The following is a 21275-nucleotide window of genomic DNA, read 5'->3' as shown; positions in this document are numbered from 1 at the left end:
TTTTATAGTTTCTGGTCTTATGTTTAGATCTTTTATCCATTTTGAGTTTATTTTTGTGTATGGTGTTAGAAAGTGATCTAGTTTCATTCTTTTACAAGTGGTTGACCAGTTTTCCAGGCACCACTTGTTAAAGAGATTGTCTTTAATCCATTGTATATTTTTGCCTCCTTTGTCAAAGATAAGGTGTCCATAGATGTGTGGATTTATCTCTGGGCTTTCTATTTTGTTCCATTGATCTATATTTCTGTCTTTGTGCCAGTACCATACCGTCTTGATGACTGTGGCTTTGTAGTAGAGCCTGAAGTCAGTCAGGTTGATTCCTCCAGTTCCATTCTTCTTTCTCAAGATGCTTTGACTATTCGAGGTTTTTTGTATTTTCATACAAATTGTGAAATTATTTGTTCTAGCTCTGTGAAAAATAACAGTGGTTTGATAGGGATTACATTGAATCTATAGATTACTTTGGGTAGCATACTCTTTTCATTATATTGATTCTCCACCAGAAAATTACTAGAGCTAATCAATGAATATAGTAAATTTGCAGGATATAAAATCAACACACAGAAATTCCTTGCATTCCTATTCACTAATAATGAGAAAATAGAAAGAGAAATTAAGGAAACAATTCTATTCACCATTGCAATGAAAAGAATAAAATACTTAGTAATATATTTACCTAATCTCTGTCTTTAATAATAAATTATATATTCAGATATATGTATAATATATAAAAATGAAAGTGTTAATTGCTCAGTCGTGTCCAATCTTTGCGACCCCACAGACTATAGCCTGCCAGGCTCCTCTGTCCATTGGATTCTCCAGGCAAGAGTACTAGAGTGGGTAGCCATTCCCTACTCTTCTCCAAGTGATCTTCCTGATCCAGGAACTGAACCTGGGTCTCCTGCATTGCAGGCAGATTCTTTACTGTCTGAGGCACATTATATATATATATATATATATATATATATATATATATGTGTGTGTGTGTGTGTGTGTGTGTGTGTGTGTGTGTATATGTGTGTGTGTGTGTGTATATATATATATATATATAAGCTGTATATATATATATATATAAGCTGTATATATATATATACGGCTTATCACCTGTGGATCCAAATGTATCACTTATACCTACCTTTAAACTTTGGGAATAGCTGTTGAGAATAGAATTGTACCTCTTTGAGCATCTCTGCTATTCCTGCTTATTTTTTATCTCCTCCACTTCCAACCCTACTGCCATTACATATATACCTGAACTCCTGGTCTTTAATTGTGAAACCAAACCAGAAACTCTGGGGGGTCAGAGTATGTTTTCAGGAGTCCTCTGGTTATTCTCTGGGGGTTATATCCTTTTGCTTATATATTGTGGCCATCACTGAAAAAGATAAGTTAATATTACTCAGCATTTTAAAAATATAAACGTATTCTTCAGGGACCAGATAAGATATACGTTGTTTGGGGTGGCTCCATCCTATTCTCTGTTATGAAGACTGAGTCTGCATGCTGGTTAGTCATAGTTTTTTGTAGCTCTTTGTATGTGTGGGTAGTCTTGAGACAGACCATATTTGGATTTAAAAGGGATTTCTGTATATTAAACAAGACAACTTTGTAGCCAGAACAGTAAAGGATACCCAATTTTGGATTAGGTTCTCTAGAACTGGACTAGTCTAACAACATACACCAATCTATAGTAGGTTTGGATATGCCAGGGGCCAAGATGCTTTTCTTTCAATAAGCAGTCAATTATATATCAGAAGCCTATGTAAATAACCCTCTGTTGCATTTCCTTCAACAAACAAGGCATCCACACCACATACATCCCTTAGCTCTGTCCTCATGCCCCATCACTTCTCCAAAAAGGGTGTAAGGGTATAGGGAGTAATGGTAATGAAGCCCAGAACCAGTGTTATTTTCACAGAAAAAAGGATCCATCAGTAGCATATTTCTTTAATCATTGTTATTTACAATTTATCACCTGACAGACTTACAGAGAATAAATAAAGACAATATACAGTTGGTATCTCATTTCTTTTTCTAATACAGAGAATTTTTATGCATACTATTTTGGAATGACTATGACAGTTTTAAGCAGAAATAAAATCAATTTGCTATTGTTACCCCTTGACAAGACACATCAACCTCCAAAGCTTGAAGAATAAAGCCCAGATGTTTCCTCCTCATAAGGAGAGTGCACCACATTGCTTTAGAAATCAGTCCTCAGAAAAAGTTACCAGGCAATGGGGTGGAAGACTAGGATATCATGAATAGTAAAGGACATAAAATGAATAGGCTAGATTACAAACCTTTGGTGCATTAGTAGTAATCTGATCAACTTTAACTTCTTTCCAAGTCTCTTTTCAAGACACAGTTTTTCAACAAAAGTAATTACCTTATCCCTTTATGCTTTCCCTTGAGTCTCTTTGCAAATTCTTCCTTTACATGCAATTGTGAACGTGGGTAAGCATGAGCTAGCCTGGGACTCCCATCTTTTACCTTTGGAGGCCCGAGAAGTTGCTGACAAGGTGTTTGCAGGAGAAACTAAAAATCTTGTTTCGAAAGAGCTGGGTTTGGGGCCAGGATCTCTCCCTGCTCTTGATGGGGTACCATGCAGAGAAGAACCTTGCATTTCTGTCTAAATACCTCAAAGAATAAGACATTTACATAGATCAATTTCAACATAGAAATGGAGGCCGTAAAAGTTTGGGCACATTTTCCTCTTTCTTATTTGAAAATAAACCCTCTACATTACAGCAAAGTAGTTCTACCTAAATTTACCCTAGTTATGCCAGTTGACAAGTTTCTGCTTCTACCTTTTATTCATTCAAAAAAAAATTCAGCAAATATTTATGGTGTGCTCACTATGTGTTAGAAACTTTATAGGATGTGGGGTATGCAGAGGTTAACTCATATAATCTTGTGACCCTTAAACAGGGCAGCTTAAAAATGCCATCACAGAACTCAAAACTGTAATCCACGAAACTAAAGCTTCAACTCTTCTATCTTTCTGAACCTCTGGGCCAGGTTGCTGCTGTATCTGTACTAAATTTAGTCCAATGTGGTTGTTATTCCATCTAAGAACAGACATTTAAGTAAATGAAACTTCTCTAATATTCTGAGAATAGTGTTTTACTACACAATAAGAGTCTCCACCATTGTACTCTGTTCCTTTCAAAAGCTCTTCCTGGTGCCAAGAATGAAGTGCCACCTAGTTTTTAATCAAAATACTGATTTATTCTAAAGTCCTCTCCTTGCCACCATATAAGCCCTACTCGAAGGAACTGCAGAAACCATCCATAATTTCCTTCTATACCTAGCTAGTGAGCTATGCGTCTTACTCTTCTTTGTGTTATCTGATTTTTCTAAGCTGTTTTTGGATTGTTTCAGATGCCAAACAGCCAAACTAGTCAGAAAATATGGATACAGTCTAGGCAGGATATTATTTATTGATAAAGGAACAGATTAATTTGTTATATCCTCTTAAGGATTTGACAGAATTGTATCCCAGTGATGTCTTTCCTGATGCAGCCAAGCAAGACCAGGTTACAAATCAGCAAGGGTTAAAAGTATCCAGAAATGAAATGTATAGATATGAAGAACTGGAGAACTAGTTTAGTTAACAGCATTATACCAATGTCAATTTTCTGGTTTTGAAACTGGACTATGATTACATAAGATGTTATCAATGGGAAATCCTGGTATTAGGTAAAGGCCACTCTGAACTATTTTTGCAACTTCTTATGAGTCTTAAAGTATTTCAATATAACGGAGAGAGGAAAAAAAAGATACATCAACTAAACAATTACCCTCCATATTTTTGCTACCAAGTAATGCAGTTAACTGCAGCAGAGAACTCAAAATGCCAGAAATCTAAAAACCTTTAACCATTCCAGTCTCTTTTTATCTCAATTTAGCATTCTAAGACATTTACCAAGTGGAAAAGACATTCATCTGTTTCTATAAAAATGTTAAATTTTAATTCAGAAGGAAATTCAGCCTAGATTTGGATCTACATCTTTCAGAAACCTATCATAAGCTCTGCCAGATATCAGAGGTCTCACTGAAAAGAGCAAGATGGAAAATCCCAGGTCTACAAACTCAGTTTAGGATCAAAGACTTAATAGCTCTGTATTGGGAGTAATCTAAGCCTTAAAATTTGATTTTTCTCCATTTATTTTTGTAGCTTTGGACAAAACAGATGTTATTCTGTTTTACACTATTTCCTTGGAACATCGTCATCTTTTCCTTTCTTCTGTTCTCCTTTACTTGAAACAAATGGCTTAGCCCCACATCGTGGCTTTCTTGTGGGATGCCTGGATGGGACTAGAAAAATACATGGTTCCAACATAGCACGTACCTCTTGGTGCAGATATCAAACAAGATTTCATCTAGTTTCACCTAAGCCTGCTGTCCCCGTGTTTCCCTGTGTCCTCTCTGGGCACAAGAGTGATGAGCGTTATCTAAAGTGGATTTCAGTGACAGGAACAAAGAGGGAAGACAGAGCCTCATGAGCTAACATGAATTCCCCGGCTCCTCTCTTGGTCTTCATTTCCAAAGCAGCACTTGGAAAGCCAAGTCCAGCTCAGACAGAGTTGACCTCTTTTCACCACCATGAATCCCTGGCACTGGAGGTGGTCTAGAACACCCATGTTCAAACTGCCTCCCTCTCCTACATCACATGAGATGAAAGGTCATTCCCTGGTGGTTGCTTATGTGTTTTTATATTCCTGATGGGTTTATCTTTTCTTAAAACTCTGAAAAGCTCCCTTCCATGTCATACTCTGCACCTCACTTTTCATTTTTTAATGACTACTTTTAATAATCTCTATCATCCAGAATTTCCTCTCTCTCCATACACATTTATCTTTTATCTTCAAGACACTTTCGTTTTCTGTTCTCTTCAGAGATTGGCTTTCATGCTTCAGAATGGATTCTCAGCAGCACCATCTGTGTCTGTCTTGCTGCCCTTACCTCCCCCATCCTTCTCTCTATCACCCTTTATTATGTAGCCTCCTTTCTAAACCCCCCTGCCTCCCCGTCCAGTCACATGCACGTTCATTGCTCTACGTTCATACAGTGCCCTTTGTTATACAGTCTTGTACACTTGCAAGTGGTCTTTCCAGAGTATTAAAATCACATTTCCCCTTGGGTGCCTCTTTAGACTCCAGATCTTTTCTTAGCACATATGTGTCTGGACAGCTCATCAAGATTTGGACCTATTACCACATTCACTAGCGAAAGTATAAATTTAAATCTACTACCCCAAACTACAATCTGGACATAAAACATTTCACATATATCATGAAAAAGATGACTTCCTAGAAAGGTAACAAGGCCCCACAGTTTCTCATCCCTTTTCCTACCTCCTTTTCTACATAATTCCTAGCTTCATTCTTCTATTCTTTAAAAGTTCTTCGTTCTTCTTTAAAAGTCCACCTACTTTTAAATTCTAGATACTATGCCAAAGCCTTTGACTGTGTGGATCACAATAAGCTGTGGAAGATTCTGAAAGAGATGGGAATACCAGACCACCTGACCTGCCTCTTGAGAAACCTATATGCAGGACAGGAAGCAACAGTTAGAAATGGACATGGAACAACAGACTGGTTCTAAACAGGAAAAGGAGGACGTCAAGGCTGTATATTGTCACCCTGCTTATTTAACTTCTATGGAGAGTACATCATGAGAAACGCTGGACTAGAAGAAGCACAAGCTGGAATCAAGAATGCCGGGAGAAATATCAGTAACCTCAGATATGCAGATAACACCACCCTTAAGGCAGAAAGTGGAAGAACTGAAAAGCCTCTTGATGAAAGTGAAAGAGGAGAGTGAAAAAGTTGGCTTAAAGCTCAACATTCAGAAAACAAAGATCATGACATCTGGCCCCATCACTTCATGGGAAATACATAGGGAAACAGTGTCAGACTTTATTTTGGGGGGCTCCAAAATCACTGCAGATGGTGACTACAACCATGAAATTAAAATATGCTTACTCCTTGGAAGAAAAATTATGACCAACCTAGATAGCATATGTAAAGGCAGAGATCTTACTTTGCCAACAAGGGTCCATCTAGACAAGGCTATGGTTTTTCCTGTGGTCATGTATGTATGTGAGAGTTGAACTGTGAAGAAAGCTGAGTGCCGAAGAATTGATGCTTTTGAACTGTGGTGTTGGAGGAGACTCTTGCGAGTCCCTTGGACTGCAAGGAGATCCAACCAGTCCGTTCTGAAGGAGATTAGCCCTGGGATTTCTTTGGAAGGAATGATGCTGAAGCTGAAACTCCAGTACTTTGGCCACCTCACGTGAAGAGTTGACTCACTGGAAAAGACTCTGTTGCTGGGAGGGATTGGGGGCAGGAGGAGAAGGGGACAGCAGAGGATGAGATGGCTAGATAGCATCATTGACTCAATGGATGTGAGTCTGAGTGAACTCCAGGAGTTGGTGATAGACAGGGAGGCCTGGCGTGCTGCAATTCATGGGGTTGCAAAGAGTCGGATATGACTGTGCGACTGAACTGACTGAACTGAACTGAAGACTTGATCATTTACCCTGATGGCTCTCTTAGGTTTGTACTGCTGAACTCAATGTGTATGACAAAGGAAGAAGTTAAAACTGTGTCTATAATACAAAAGTCTTAGTGCCAGAAGATGGAACGTTCCTCATCTCAGAAAAAGGTAACTGTACATTACATTACATATTTGCCAGTTGCTTGAAACAGATCACCTCTATGACTCAAGGCCAGGAAAATCTATACATACTAAGTTAATTTTAAACTTTTTTTTTAATGGTATCATGCAATGCAGTGGCTTGAGGCAGAATTGTAAAAAGAAATAAGTTGAAAGATACTAGACAAAGGAAGGATAAATTACATTACATATTTCCTCTTACCACATGGGAAGTCATGGCCTGGTCTGAATGTAGCCCTGCCAGATGCTCATGGATCAAGGAGAACAAGTTGCAGGCCCTGATTTCAAGTCCCTTTGATTCTATTGAAATGGAAAGACTAACTTTAATGCATCAACTTGACTGAGACATATGGCACCCAGATTACACATTATTTCTGGGTGTTTTTCTATAACGGTGTTTCCAGATGAGATTAACATTTTCATTGGTGAGCTGAGTAAGGCAGATTGCCCTCTCCAGCATGGGTGGGCATCATCCACTCCAATGATGGCCTAAATAGAAGAAAAAAAGTAAGGGGGTATTTACCCTCCCTGCCTGACTACTTGAGCTCACACATCAGTCTTCAGCTCTCAACTGGGACTTAAACCTTTGACCTTCTGGTTCTCAGAAGTACATCACCACCAGCTTTGTGGAACTCCTCAGTCCCCATAATTATGTAACCCAATTCCCCAATTCATTATAATAAATCATATATATATATATATATAAAGTTCTGTTTCTCTGGGGAACTATGAATAATAAACGAAGTTATTACTGATCTTGAGAAGACAGAGTGTGTGGCAGGTCCCAAGTATAAAAGAACATGAGAACATGTCTGGCCTTGCAGATATCGAATGAGATAAAGTATGTAGAAACACATGATAAACTTTAAAGCACTGAGCCGGTGACAGGCATTCCTATTACTACTATTATCGTGACTTCTTCACATGATCTCTTTTGCTGACCACAATTATCAGAGCAGGAGATGACTGGACAACTGAGTCTGCAGCAATTGTAGATTCAATTATCCACTGAGGTCTGAATACATCAGAACTGGAAGAGACTTCAAGACCATCTCATTCCTGTTTCCTGTTTCCTACTGAATCTGAGGATCTGTGGAGTGTGAAAGCTCAGACTCTGTTCTGAGGGGACTTTTATTTAACAGTGTTATCAGTATCCATGGATTCTGAAGCCAGAGCCTCAAGCTTTCTTTTTCTGCTGGTCATACCGTCTCCAAGGCAAGAGTGTAAATCCCAAGCAGTAGCAGCAGATGACTCTTCCACACTCAACCTGCTCCTCTCAAGAACTCCTAGGGTTAAAAGGACATAAAACATCATCTCCCACAACCACTTATTATGTCAGAAACACTACCTCTTTCTTGCCTAGTCTTCAGCCTGTATCTCAACCTTTTCAGTGACAAAGGACTTCCCACCTCTCTAGGCAGCCCATTCATCCTTGCATATTCTGCCTCTGGCTGTATTTTCCCTAATAGGAAGTTAAAATCAATCTCCCTGTAATTTCCTTTCACCGATCCTCAGTCAACCCTTTGAAAACATTCAGAACATATCTATTCCCTATTGTACATGACCTTCAGATTTATGCCTGAGAAATTTAATCCCCAGCCCATAGTTTCCATAGAGTATTCATCCATTAAAAGAGCTGGAAGTTTTTGAGGAGATGAACCAAAGGGCCTACGATCAAGATAATAACAACAGTTTGTATTGACTCAAAATCAGGCTCTCACTAAAACACATACCTGAAAATGTCTGAACAAGGTAAGGGGAGGACCCTCCACAGAAATGAACGGCACACCGGTTACCTGACCTCCACTGACCTCTTTTCCTGTGTCCATTCTCTATTTAAGAATACTTCCATGCATGAGGCACATTTTTTTTTTTTTTTGCAAATAACAATCCCTATTCATAAAGCCTTGCAGTAAATATTCTTCCCTATGTACATACTCTGTATTTCCTATGCATATAGATCTCAACCCTCATCCCTGCCCAGGAACGAACAAAACCACCATTCCAGTAAGTTGAGTTTTTTCCAAGCATGTAACATTTTGTCAGGAGAGGAAAATGCAGAGTTTAGGTCATGTCTACAGGCCAAATTAGGAAATCAAACCATCGGTAACTAGTTACTGAATACCATTTCATCAGATTCTCCACACTTACCAAGTGTTTTCCCTACGCCTAGTCTCATGTTTCCTAAGACATTAGCATTCTTCAAGTTTTTCTTTCTGAAATCACTTTTTAAAAGATAGCATGGAAAATACATTGTAGAATTTGCACATTCATAAACACGAGCATATTTATCCTTTATAAATTATCTAAATTATCTAGCCTTTGTTATCCAATACTTTAAGTACATCAAGTAAGAGTCTTTACTAGATTTTATCTGTCCTAGGCCTTTTTTTTTTTTTTTTTTTAGTTCTTTAACATAAAAAAAAAAACTATATATGTGTCAGGGGTAGAGTCGGGGAGTGGAGTGGAGGGAGACAAGGGACAGAAAGAGAGAAAGACAAACAAGCCTCTGTCTCCCAGGTCCATTCAGTGTCCAGATGGAGTGGCTTAAGCGAGGGTGAGTCGTGGGGCTTGTGAGGAGGACCTGTTGCCAGGCTCTGACAGCATCACTCGTCCGCCTGCTGAAGAAGCAGAAGGTGGATTTCCTGGAAAGAGGGCCGGTGCTTGGTGTCTCTTCTCCAGCAGCTGAGCATCAGCTTATACACAGAGTCAGGGCAAATGGCAGGCTGAGGGAGGTAAGTCTTTGGAAACAAAAAATGAACAAAAGAGGAGAATATTAGAAGAGTGTGGAGAAGAGGTCGCTGCATCATAGTATGATTTGCCCACTCCCCACTTTCCTGGACTTGATAACCGAAATGGGTGTGGTGTCTCTCCTTCTTCACGAGAATTTTACATCATATCAATCCCTTTCCATTCTCTTTGTCTGTTCCAGGTCTGCAGAGCAGAATTTCCTGATGGGCCATCCTGTGGTCCCTGTGCATGCATGCCTGCTAAGTTGCTTACCATCATGCAAAAGATGAAACTGAAGCAAGAAGACATCTTTGACTGGAAAGTGATTAGAACACCTAGTCCTCCAGTTATGGCCTATCCACAGTGAGCTTTATCTTGGTTGAGCCAATTATGGCAAGGGCGGAAAGCATGTTAGTTGCCTTGGCTCCTTGGCTAAGAATGGAATCTGAGCCACTGAGACACAGGATGTATCCTGTGTCTTAACCATAGCTTTCTCTGTGCTCTCCTTCTCTTGTACTGGCCGCAGGTGGGAAGATTGGATTTCTTCTTTACATTATTCAGCAACATTTGTACATTTAACCCCTCTACAGCCCTGCCCTGAATTCCAACCTAGATCTGTATTTGGCTCTACTCTCAAAGCAAGTTACTGTATCCACCCAGCAAGACTGACTCCATGTCATCTTCTGCTTACCTGTCATTTCCTGACCTAAGTTTCTTAAAACCTTGTATACTGACATATTCCTGAACTAAACCTAAATGTCTCAAGCTTTTGGAATCATAGGTCCAACATCTGCTGCTGGTTAGTAATTACCCATTTCAATATTGCCTTCTCCCACACGTAGACCAGCCTGTATCGTGCATGGTAGGATCAGATGGTAGTTCCATCTTTAATTATTTGAAGAACCTCCATACTGTTTTCTTTAGTGGCTGCACCAATGTACATTCCCATCAGCAGTGCATGAGGCTTCCCTACTCTCTACGAGCTCACTAACATTTGTTGTTCCTTGTCTTTTTGATTATAGCCATTCTAAAGGTGCGAGGTGATATCTCATGATGGTTTTGATTTGCACTTCCCTGGCCTGCCAGGCTCCTTCCTCTGTCCATGGGATTCTCCAGGCAGGAATACTGGAGTGGGCTGCCATGCCCTCCTCCGGGAGATCTCCCTGAGCCAGGGATCGGACCCACATCTCTTCTGTCTCCTGCATTGGCAGGCAGGTTCTGTGCCACCAGTGCCACCTGGGAAGCCCAGTAACTAGCAGTGTTGAGCACCTTTCCATGTACCTGCTGGCCATCTGTTTGTTTGTCTTCTTTGGGAAAATGTTTAGTCAGATCTGCTCATTTAAAATTGGATGGCTGGGGGATATTTGCTCTTGAGTTGCATGAGTTCTTTATGCATTTTAGATATTAACCCATATCAGATATACGATTTACAAATGTTTCTCCAATTTGGTAGTTTGCCTTTTCATTTTGATGGTTTCCTTTGTTATAAAGAAGATTTTTAGTTTGATATAGTCCCACATGTTTAAGGTCTTGGCTTTGGTTGTCAAACCCAGAAAATCATTGCTAAGACCAATGCCAAGGAGTTTTCCATCATCCATTCTAAATCAAAAGTAAAAAGACAAATACGTCTGGCTTCTATTTGAATATATAATGAGATCTGACAAACCTTAACTCAGTATGTTAGAAGTGACTATGGCTACAAAATAGCAAGTATTTAAAAGAAATATTATTACTATTATAAAAGATACAGGATAATAGACACTCTCGTATACTACTTGTGAAACTTAAAACTGTTAAGCCTTATCTAGGGTGTTCACTTAATAATTTTAGAAAAAAATATGTGTTTTGAGCTAACAGATATCAATAAAATGAAATGATAAATAACTTATTTGCGTTTTTCAAAGTTGTATAAACTTGGCAAATAAAGTTATATTTCATAATAATTCTCATTATGTTGACAGTATTTTACTTTTCATAACATCAAATAAAATAAGCTTTTAAAACTGTATTTAATTTTTAATCATTTAATTTTATTTTGACCATGGGATTTCAAGAAAAGTGCTTTCTGAGAATTCTTTACAATTTGTAAAAACAAACTGAAAACAAAAATTGTCAAATACATTTTTAAATTACTGGAATTATTATTATAGATTTCCAAGCATTTTTAATTGACTATGAAAGATTTAAGATTTGTCTAAGCTATGAGCCCTAATGATAAGATTCTCTCTAGAATTTGTGTTACTGAAAAGTTTTCTCCTGCACTTTATCTGCTATATTCAACGAGCTGGTAACATTAACAATGCTGTTTGAATACAAATTAGATCACATGCATAGAGTCCATAAAAATCCATCTAGCAGCTGATAGTGATGCGTAACTATTGTGCTTACATTCTAATGTCAAACTTTCAAAATTTGAATACTTAAATTTTAACAATAAATTTAAAGTAATTAAAATTTGTAAACTGTTATAAAATATAGATTTAGTGAATTATGCTTAGTTTGTTCATATGTTGAATTAAATAAACTTTTATCAATATTTTAAACCTATAGGTGAGAAGCTTACTCAGCATATGATGGTGATATTAGGCTTTGGTCTTGGCTTCACTCAAATATTTAATTTTATTATTCAACCATTTAGTAGTTGGTCAAAATATATTTGACTCTCTAGCATCATTTAGTAAAAGTAAACATGATGGACCCTTTTAATAAGCAGTTAAAAATAAAGAAGAAAAATTAAATCCCAGAGATTATTAGAATTTAAGACTTCCATTAAATGATAAAACAATATTTTCTTTGGAAATGAATAGCATAACATTTTATTAATTAATATGCAACTTGAAGGTGATGGCACCCCACTCCAGTACTCTTGCCTGGCAAATCCCATGGACAGAGGAGCCTGATAGGCTACAGTCAATGGGGTCGCGAAGAGTCAGACATGACTGAGCGTCTTCACTTTCACTTTTCACTTTCATCCATTGGAGAAGGAAATGGCAGCCCACTCCAGCGTTCTTGCCTGAAGAATCCCAGGGACGGGGGAGCCTGGTGGGCTGCTGTCTATGGGTCACACAGAGTCAGACACCACTGAAGTGACTTAGCAGCAGCAGCAGCAGCATAACATTTGATTAATTAATATGCAACTTTTTAGTACTAAGTAAAAAGCTACCTAATATCAAAAATACATATAATGCAAAGCAGACAGTGGACATAAAGTATGGGGAGGGGAAGCATGCCTGTCTTGGCTGAATGTTTTGGTGGTTCAATTGTGCCTCATACAAATTGTTTTTTGCATGTGAGATTTCAGTCACTGAATAATAAAATCAGGGAAACTAAAAGGTTTAAAATATTCCTCCCTTTGCCTATAATTCTAGGATGTAAGCAAATTAGAATCATTGTTATGATGAATAAAAATACACTTTCTAATTGAACACATTACCTTTAATTGGCCATGAGACATCTAATAGGTCACCCAGGTGGCCATGACGTGCCCCTAGTCCAGAAAAAATAATTTTTTCCTTTGGTGCACTCCATATCTCACGCACCCAGCAGTAAATCATCTTTTGCCAAGATGAGAAGGCAATTACCTCATAACCAAAACAGATAATCTAGATCCCCTGAGTGATCTTAAGTTTAAAGCTCAACATTCAGAAAACTAAGATCATGGCATCTGGTCCCATCACTTCATGGGAAGTAGATGGGGAAACAGTGGAGACAGTGTCAGACTTTATTTTTGGGGGCTCCAAAATCACTGCAGATGGTGACTGCAGCCATGAAATTAAAAGACGTTTACTGCTTGGAAGGAAAGTTATGACCAACCTAGATAGCATATTAAAAAGCAGAGACGTTACTTTGCCAACAAAGGTCCATCTAGTCAAGGCGTATGGATGTGAGAGTTGAACTGTGAAGAAAGCTGAGCGCCAAAAAATTGATGCTTTTGAACTGTGGTGTTGGAGGAGACTCTTGAGAGTCCCTTGGACTGCAAGGAGATCCAAACAGTCCATTCTGAGGGAGATCAGCCCTGGGATTTCTTTGGAAGGACTGATGCTAAAGCTGAAACTCCAGTACTTTGGTCACCTCATGCGTAGAGCTGACTCATTGGAAAAGACTCTGATGCTGGGAGGGATTGGGGGCAGGAGGAGAAGGGGACGACAGAAGATGAGATGGCTGGATGGCATCACTGACTTAATGGACGTGAGTTTGAGTGAACTCCGGGAGTTGGCGACGGACAGGGAGGCCTGGCGTGCTGCGATTCACGGGGTCGCAAAAAGTCAGACACGACTGAGTGACTGAGCTGAGCTGAGCTACCAAAACATCTACAGAGTATCACAATAAAACTTTAGGACACCCCCTTCCCTATTTTTAACCTGCTTATTTCACAATCTCTAGTCATTCCCTTATCTTTTGTTTGCTTTAATCTATTTAAGCACAGAGGATCCACTTTTAATTTTCTTCAAGAGCTTTTTCCCTCTCCTCAACTGTTATCATTTTCCTGTCTGAGATGCCACACTCCAAGTCACTCTGGGGGCTCCGCGCTCCAGCCACCAGAAAGCTTTCAATCCCACATCTCACAGGAACTTTAGACACTGAGTTATCTGAAAGAATCTTGAATAACTAGAAATTGGAGGCCCTATCAGCTTAGAAGCTTATCTTTTCCTGAGTCCCAAGAGGCCACAACATCTGGGCCCAGAGGTGCCTTCCAGGAACAGCAAAGCCAGGATGCACTTGATGGTCTCTGGGCATGTAAGCTGAGAAATATTTTTAAGTAGTCCAAACCAAATTTTTAACAAGTGCTAATAACTCCCTTATTCACTTTTAGCTTATGTTTTTATTCTTATGTTCCTCAACCACAAAGACAAACTGTACAGTCTAGACCAGGAAACAGATCAAATATGAGAGACAGGATTTATTTCTTGGTATCTTTGACTTGGGCTTCCCTGGTGGCTCAGTTGGTTAAGAATCAACCTGCAATGCAGGAGACTCAGGTTCAATCCCTGGGTCAAGAAGGTCCCCTGGAGAAGTAAATGGCAACCCACCCAGTATTCTTGCCTGGAGAATCCCATGGATAGAGGAGCCTGACAGGCTACAGTCTATGGGGTTGCACAGAGTAGGACACAACTTAGCGACTAAACCACCACCATCTTTGAGTTATGCAGAAGCCTGATGGGACTCCCTCATGCTCCTCAATGACCAGTGGGTTGACCCATGGATAAAGTAGAGTGTATGGATGCCTAGAGAGGGCCTTAGTCTTTCACATCACCCGGATAATTAGTGACAAATGACTATCATCCAGGTAACCCATCTTCCAGCTCAGGCCTATCCTGTTAAATCAGAACTTTTCTTTCTCTCACCTTTGGGAGCACCCAAGGCCACATCTCTCCACCCCCAGAAGCTCTCACCTGCCTCCCTTGGTCTCGGAAGAACTCTCCAGTATTCTCAATGACCTGTTCATCTGACAGTTGGGAATAGGGCTGTTCCTGGCAAAAGGTGAATGTCTCCCACAGAGTCACCCCAAAGGCCCACACATCACTTGCTGTGGTGAATTTGCCCTGTTTAAGTAAGGAAAAGAAGAGAAAGTCAGAATAATCTGTGTACGACAAGAGCAGAGAGATTTTCATAAAATGGAGTTTTTCACTACGCAGGCCAAGGAATACTGGAACTGCCAAGATATGCACTGGGAATCTGAAAACAACAATTGGAAGTTGTTTCAGTGCCAGCCTCCACCCATCTCTCACCCTCAGGATCTCTGCTGAGGTCTGCTTCTCTTGCATATGAGATCCAAGGACTGAAGAGGATGTGGCCATAAGCTACCTGACTCTCCCCCTGAGAGTTAGAAGGTCAAACTCTAAGATCTAGGGCAGCCTCAGGTAAATGCCCGTGGGAAAGGCAAAATAAGAACAGAAAGAGATCCAGATATATCTGTGTTAGAGATAGAGGAATCCAGTGTGAATGCCTCAAGTAGCTCCTGTTCAATGATCATCACAGTCTTGAACGATAGACTGACAAGTGATTTCAGTGAGATTCAGATGCAGTCAACATCCATTAAATACTTGCACGTGTTCTATTCAATAATCACAGTGCTGAAGTAGATAATATTTATTCCTACTTTTTAGATCAGAAAAGTGAGACAACATAGGTTTACTAAAATCCCCTGGTTTATAAGACCATTAATAACAGAAAAACTGAGTGTTGGACCAAAACCCTCTGAATCTTGGTCTAATAATGTTTTATAATACCATGAAATACATTTAAAGGGAGCAAAGCTTAATAATCACATTAGAAAGGGGTAAAATACGTGATTTACCTATGTAGATGATAAAAATCTTTATAATGATTTATAAAATGGCATATCTTACAGCATCATTCATAATCATAGGAAATTGGAAAGTACCAAATTATTATGACATTAGATTACAGGATATATCCATAATAGAATATTATATAACCATCAAAATCATGTTTTTGAAGAATATTTACTGCCAATGAGAGAGAATTTTATGTGCATAGTATCACCCCAATATGTAAAATAATTTTATATACCTAATACATATATTCAGAGAAATACATGTGTAGAAAAAATCCTCAAAGGAAATATACTAGAATATTAATATTAATAGCGGTTATCTTGGTGAGAGGAAAAAGAAGACTATACAATTTTTATTTTAAAATTAACAAATCGTACAAGAATATGAACAAGAAACAAATAGATTAACAATAAATGAACAAAACTAGATTGCTACCAGGCTTTTCTCTGAAATATTAAATGACAAAAGACAAAATTACATGTATTCAGCATTGTAGGAAGTAAAAGTTTAAAGTTTAATAATTCTATAAATCAGCTAAGTGGCATAAAACCAACTGGCATAAATTGCCTCAAATATGCATGGTAAGAGAAGAGAAGCATTTGGGAAAAAAAAAATTATTCACTTGTGTTTCAGAATACCAAGAGCTGAATAAAAATTATAAAAGCAAAGAATGAGGAACTTAAAAAGTAAATGATGATAATCATTGAAATAGAAACAAAATAATTAATTAGAAATATGGTTATGAAATTAATACAAAAAATATTTTATGTGGATAACAGTTCTTTAAATGACAAAATTTTAATACCCCAAATTAAGATCAATAATATCCAAAGGGTAGAGATTTTTAAAAACTCATACTAAATCTCTTATCATTCCAGGTATATTTTTAAGCTTTCTCTCCAAATTTTCTATAGTAAGCATTTACATTTTATCAGAAGAAATAGGCAAGTGTTAAAAAATAATGATTAGTACCAAAATAAGTCATCTCAGGTCAGAGAAAACATTCAAGTCTATTCCTCGTCTGTCCCCAGCTGTCTCTGGCGCACCTCTACATGCCCTGTGCACCTGCCTATGTGCTGGTTGCTAGGGCAGAGCTCAAAAACAGGAAACTCACCAGCAAGATGCTCTCCCAGGACATCCAGCGGATCGGGAGCACTGCCCGGCCCTGGATTCGGTAGTAGTCACCACTGTATAGGTTTCTGCTCATTCCAAAATCAGCTATCTTGATGGTATAGTTCTTACCCACTAAGCAGTTTCGTGTGGCCAGATCTCGATGAACAAAATTAAGTGAGGAAAGGTACTTCATACCAGATGCAATCTGGGTAGCCATAAACTTCAGGTTGGCATAACTGAGGAAATACAGAGGAAGAGAGAAAGTAGCCTCTGAAAACAAGTACTCTACAGTTGGTACCAACAAACTGGGGTTCTAACCTCAGCATCCCTTCTCTCTTCCTCCTTTATCTCTTTGCTTTCCCCCAAAGCGCAGCTGCTCTGTTATTCCCTGCACACTAATTGAGAAATACCTTGATGCTGGGAAAGATTGAGGGAAGGAGAAGGGAGCGACAGAGGATGAGATGGCTGGATGGCATCACTGACTCAATGGACATAAGTTTGAGTAAACTCTGGGAGAGAGTGAAGAATAGGGAAGCCTGGTGTGCTGCAGTCTATGGGGTTGCAAAGAGTCAGACACAACTTAGCAACTGAACAACAACACCCCCTACCATCCGAGAACAATGATGAACTTTAAAGCTCACTGCTCCCCATCTTAGTCTCATGAACCCAGAAAAGAGATGGAAGACTCAGCATATTTACCTGACAGTGGGTACACTGGCAGAGGAAGAACTGGGTGGCTCGTGGCGGGAAAGAAACTGATTGAGATCTCCATTTTCCATGTACTCAGTGATCATGCAAAGAGGGTCCTCAGTGATGCACACAGCTAAGAGACGGATGATGTTTGGGTCCTTGAGCCGGGACATGATCTTTATCTCCTTGAGAAAATCATTCCTTTGAAGGACACAGACATAGATAAACCCAGAGGTTGCCAGAGTTAGAATCAAGAAGTGGGAAAAGACACAGCAAAGTCTAGTCCTGCTTATTATACTAGTCTTCTTTTCCTTTGGATAACCTTTGTGAGAACAGAGAAATTGCTTCCTGGAAACTGTCTCATTCTACTCATCCTGGAACATGATAAACCTTTATTCAACTGTAATTTGGGAGGCATATGGACCATGACATTCACATTTGCACCCTTACTATCCAACAAAAGCCCTGCCACATAGAAAGTGATTGAGTTCAGTTCAGTTCAGTCACTCAGTCGTGTCCAACTCTTTGCGACCCCATGAACACAGCACGCCAAGCCTCCCTGTCCATCACCAACTCCTGGAGTTCACTCAAACTCATGTGATTAATATTTGCTAAATCAAATGTAGGTTACTAAAAACTAGTCTTAAAAATAAAACCTTCAACTGAAAATTATATCTTAAGTGCACTGGGGTCTTTCCCTTTTTCAAAAGCCATGGAGTCGCTCTATAAACAAAGCTAAGGCCCTTTTTTTTGAAAATGAACAACCATCCTCTGGTTTATCTGATAATTTTGTATTGTCCCATGCTGGCTTCTTTTAATGCAGAGTGTACCAGCAGACAATCACAACACACATTTAGTAACCTGTTCAAAATTGAGTGGTTTAAAGTTCATGGTGGTAATGCAGTCATTTCAAAAGAAGTACTCACTTGGCCAAAACTAATAGGTGTTAGATGGTGATGACTACCCTTGAATCACAAAGTGGGCTACCTTCCCAGTAGCAACATTTGGGGGAGTGAAACCACTAGCCCACATTCTCAAAACTATTGAAACAGACATGTTGTACGTCTCCTAGGAGTTTTCTAGCAATCCTGGACTGGGAGTCATACCAGTCAATATAAAATCCTTAAAATCAATATGGTTTCAACACCTCTCCTCTTTCATTCCACCTTCAACCTCAAAGCAAGGGGGTCCATGGTTTGGGAGGGCACACAACCTAAGCCATCCATTGTTGCTTAATTGGAGTGGGCACAGATGGGACACCAAACCTCACCAAAAAACAGCAAGCAAGGAGGGAGGCTCAAGAGGGAAGGGGTATATGTAAAACTATGGCTTATTCACATTGCTGTACAGCACAAACCAACACAACATGGTAAAAAAAAAAAAATGTTTTCAATGGGTAAAAGCTTTGTCACATGCCATAGTTCTTTTTCCTTTCTTCTTGCCACCTTCTCTAATCATGGGCTAATGTTTATATCAGGAATATTCTTTTTTTCAATGGGACCTGAGGATATCACTTTTCATTCCTATTAGTATCCTTAAGATCGAAATTCTCACAGTTAAAATTCCAAAACCACTACAGTTCTGTTCCCTTGACTTTCTTTCTTCTTCATACCACATCCTGCCAATTGCAAGACTTTTAATAAAACCCTATCACCATTCTTGAAATTTATGATAATTTGAGGTATAGCAATGTAAACTTTTTATGAATTTGAACATCAGTGAGACAAATCAAGCCAACACAAATGAAGAAATGCATATGTTACCCAGATGTGCAGATTTTCCTGAGACACATTCAATCAGCTTTCAACCAGCATGCCTGTCTGGGTGAGGATTAACTCACCATTACTGTAATGGAAAGGCTGTCAAACAACGGAGTGTGGCTGGAAACTGCAATTTATGTAGTAAAGGATCCAAGAGATTATTAGCCAGTTTGGAAAACTGCTAAAGGACTGTGGATCCTTTTGCTTTGAGGTCCATGGGTACTTTTCCAAGAAGAGGTAGCTTCTCATTTGGGGGGTTGCTGGATATAGACGAAGAGGAGCATAAAAGAGAAAACAGGGGATGAGAAAGTAAATAGAGATTCAGTGCGAAAAATGAATGGCAGAAGCTTAGCAAGAAAGATGTGTGTGACTGTGGAAAGTTTGCAAGGGTAGGTAATGACATTCAGGAATGTCAGACTGTTGTGTAGGTTGGGAAGCACAGTGCTGTGCAAAGGAGGTTAGGAAGTAAATAGGTAGCAGATCTAACAGAAAATGTACATTTGTTTTAGAAGGAGATGAGAATGAAGATGAGGATTACTGACTCATCAGAAATATAAAACACAACAATGGATATATGAGGCAGCTCACAGACCTTCCCATCTCAAAAGAAACAAATTGCTCAGAAGTTTCCAAGAGTATCCCTGATCCTGAAGATGAAACAAATATAGGAAAATTCAAAATGTAGACCACAGACCTGGCATTCTTGTTGGCATCTGCTCGGAGCATTTTCACAGCCACCAGGACAGGCTGGTTGGCACTGACATCTAGGGCAAAATCTTTGTCTTTGAACTTTTCCATTCCCTCCACTTCACAGAGATGAACCTAGACAAAAGTCATCTAGTCTCAGCATCATCATTTCTCCTGAAGATGTCTCAGTACTCTTGCTGGGCATTTCCTGGAGATAAACTAACTCTTACAACTCAGGCAAAATATTCAAAAGACCAATAAGAAGCTATGTGTAGCATATCTTTGACTCAAATAATTGATTTTTTTTAATGGTAAGCTAATATGATATGTTACTGCTTTATAAAAAATATATATTGGTTGGAATATTAAATATGTGAATGAATTTATAACAGCATTTTATTATAGCTATAAAATACAGTATTATTTTATTATGCTATAAAATGTCATCTTGTATAAATGCTTCAACTTTGATTCAAGGGAGTTTGGCTATAAGATCGCACAAAACATAAGGTATTTTATTCTCCAAGGTAATCCCTTAGGATGGAATTAGCATTATCGGGAACACCTACGTGTCAGTAACAGTATAACAAGCCTGCGTTTTCAACTCAGGGGACAGGATGAGTGGACATAACACCACAAACGAATGCCGTGGGCCCTTCTTCCTCCAACACCACCAAACCTACACAAGGTTAAAGCAGGCCACCCATGCTGGAAACCAGTACCATACTCTTAGGAAACCAAGTCACATTTGGAGTTTAGATGGCGGTATTGAAGAACTTCTGTTGCCACTTAAATCATTGCTTTGAATTCTCGGAAGGCTCATGTGACTGTTGTAAGAGTGAAAAGTCAAATATTACATGCATCACTCTGAGGGCAATTGAGAAGAGTGTTCTCCTTATCTTGGTTAGTGATTTATTCCCTAGTGGCTCATTCTGGGACTAAAAGCAGGGGCGAGGTTGTTTTTGACCATTTTACATGTAACTCCCATTAAAATGGAAAAAAACAAAGTGGCTATCCAATAGCAGGATGTTCTTGGACAGTTTATAAAAGATGATCACATCTTATGGTCCCCACCCTCTGTAACCTACTATAAAATATTTAGAAAATATTGGATGTTTTTAGGATCTCTAAGTCTAGTGACTTTCCTGCTTTAACAACTCTTGTATAGGAATCAGAATTCCCAGGAATTCCACAGCTATTTGACAAAGATGAGACTAACCCAATACTAGTCTTCTAGAGTAGGGGTCCCCACCTCCAGGAATGTATATATGGTCTAAAGGTGGAGCTGATATAATAGTAATAGAAACAAAGT

The 21275-nt window shown here is 39.0% G+C and overlaps 1 protein-coding gene across 7 annotated transcripts in view; it reads right to left on the bottom strand.

Moving 5' to 3' along the window:
* Positions 1 to 1931: 1931 nt before the first annotated feature.
* The window catches only part of DDR2 (discoidin domain receptor tyrosine kinase 2), a 176992-nt gene continuing 157648 nt past the window's right edge, over positions 1932 to 21275 (bottom strand). For 4 of the 7 annotated variants that reach the window (XM_042257087.1, XM_004002713.5, XM_042257075.1 and 1 more), the window contains 5 exons: positions 19971 to 20098; positions 17526 to 17717; positions 16828 to 17062; positions 14808 to 14957; positions 1932 to 9425 (listed from right to left, as the gene is read on the bottom strand). In XM_042257087.1, coding sequence (XP_042113021.1) covers positions 9291 to 9425; positions 14808 to 14957; positions 16828 to 17062; positions 17526 to 17717; positions 19971 to 20098 — 840 coding nt within the window. In that variant the 3' untranslated portion in view covers positions 1932 to 9290. The remainder of the gene's footprint in view (positions 9426 to 14807; positions 14958 to 16827; positions 17063 to 17525; positions 17718 to 19970; positions 20099 to 21275) is intronic. The other 3 variants (XM_060415694.1, XM_042257078.1, XM_060415693.1) reach the window with 1 other exon arrangement.

The sequence above is a fragment of the Ovis aries genome, chromosome 1 (genome assembly GCF_016772045.2).
Source record: "Ovis aries strain OAR_USU_Benz2616 breed Rambouillet chromosome 1, ARS-UI_Ramb_v3.0, whole genome shotgun sequence".
Classification (NCBI taxonomy): Eukaryota; Metazoa; Chordata; class Mammalia; order Artiodactyla; family Bovidae; genus Ovis; species Ovis aries.
This window is presented reverse-complemented; position numbering and strand designations above follow the sequence as displayed.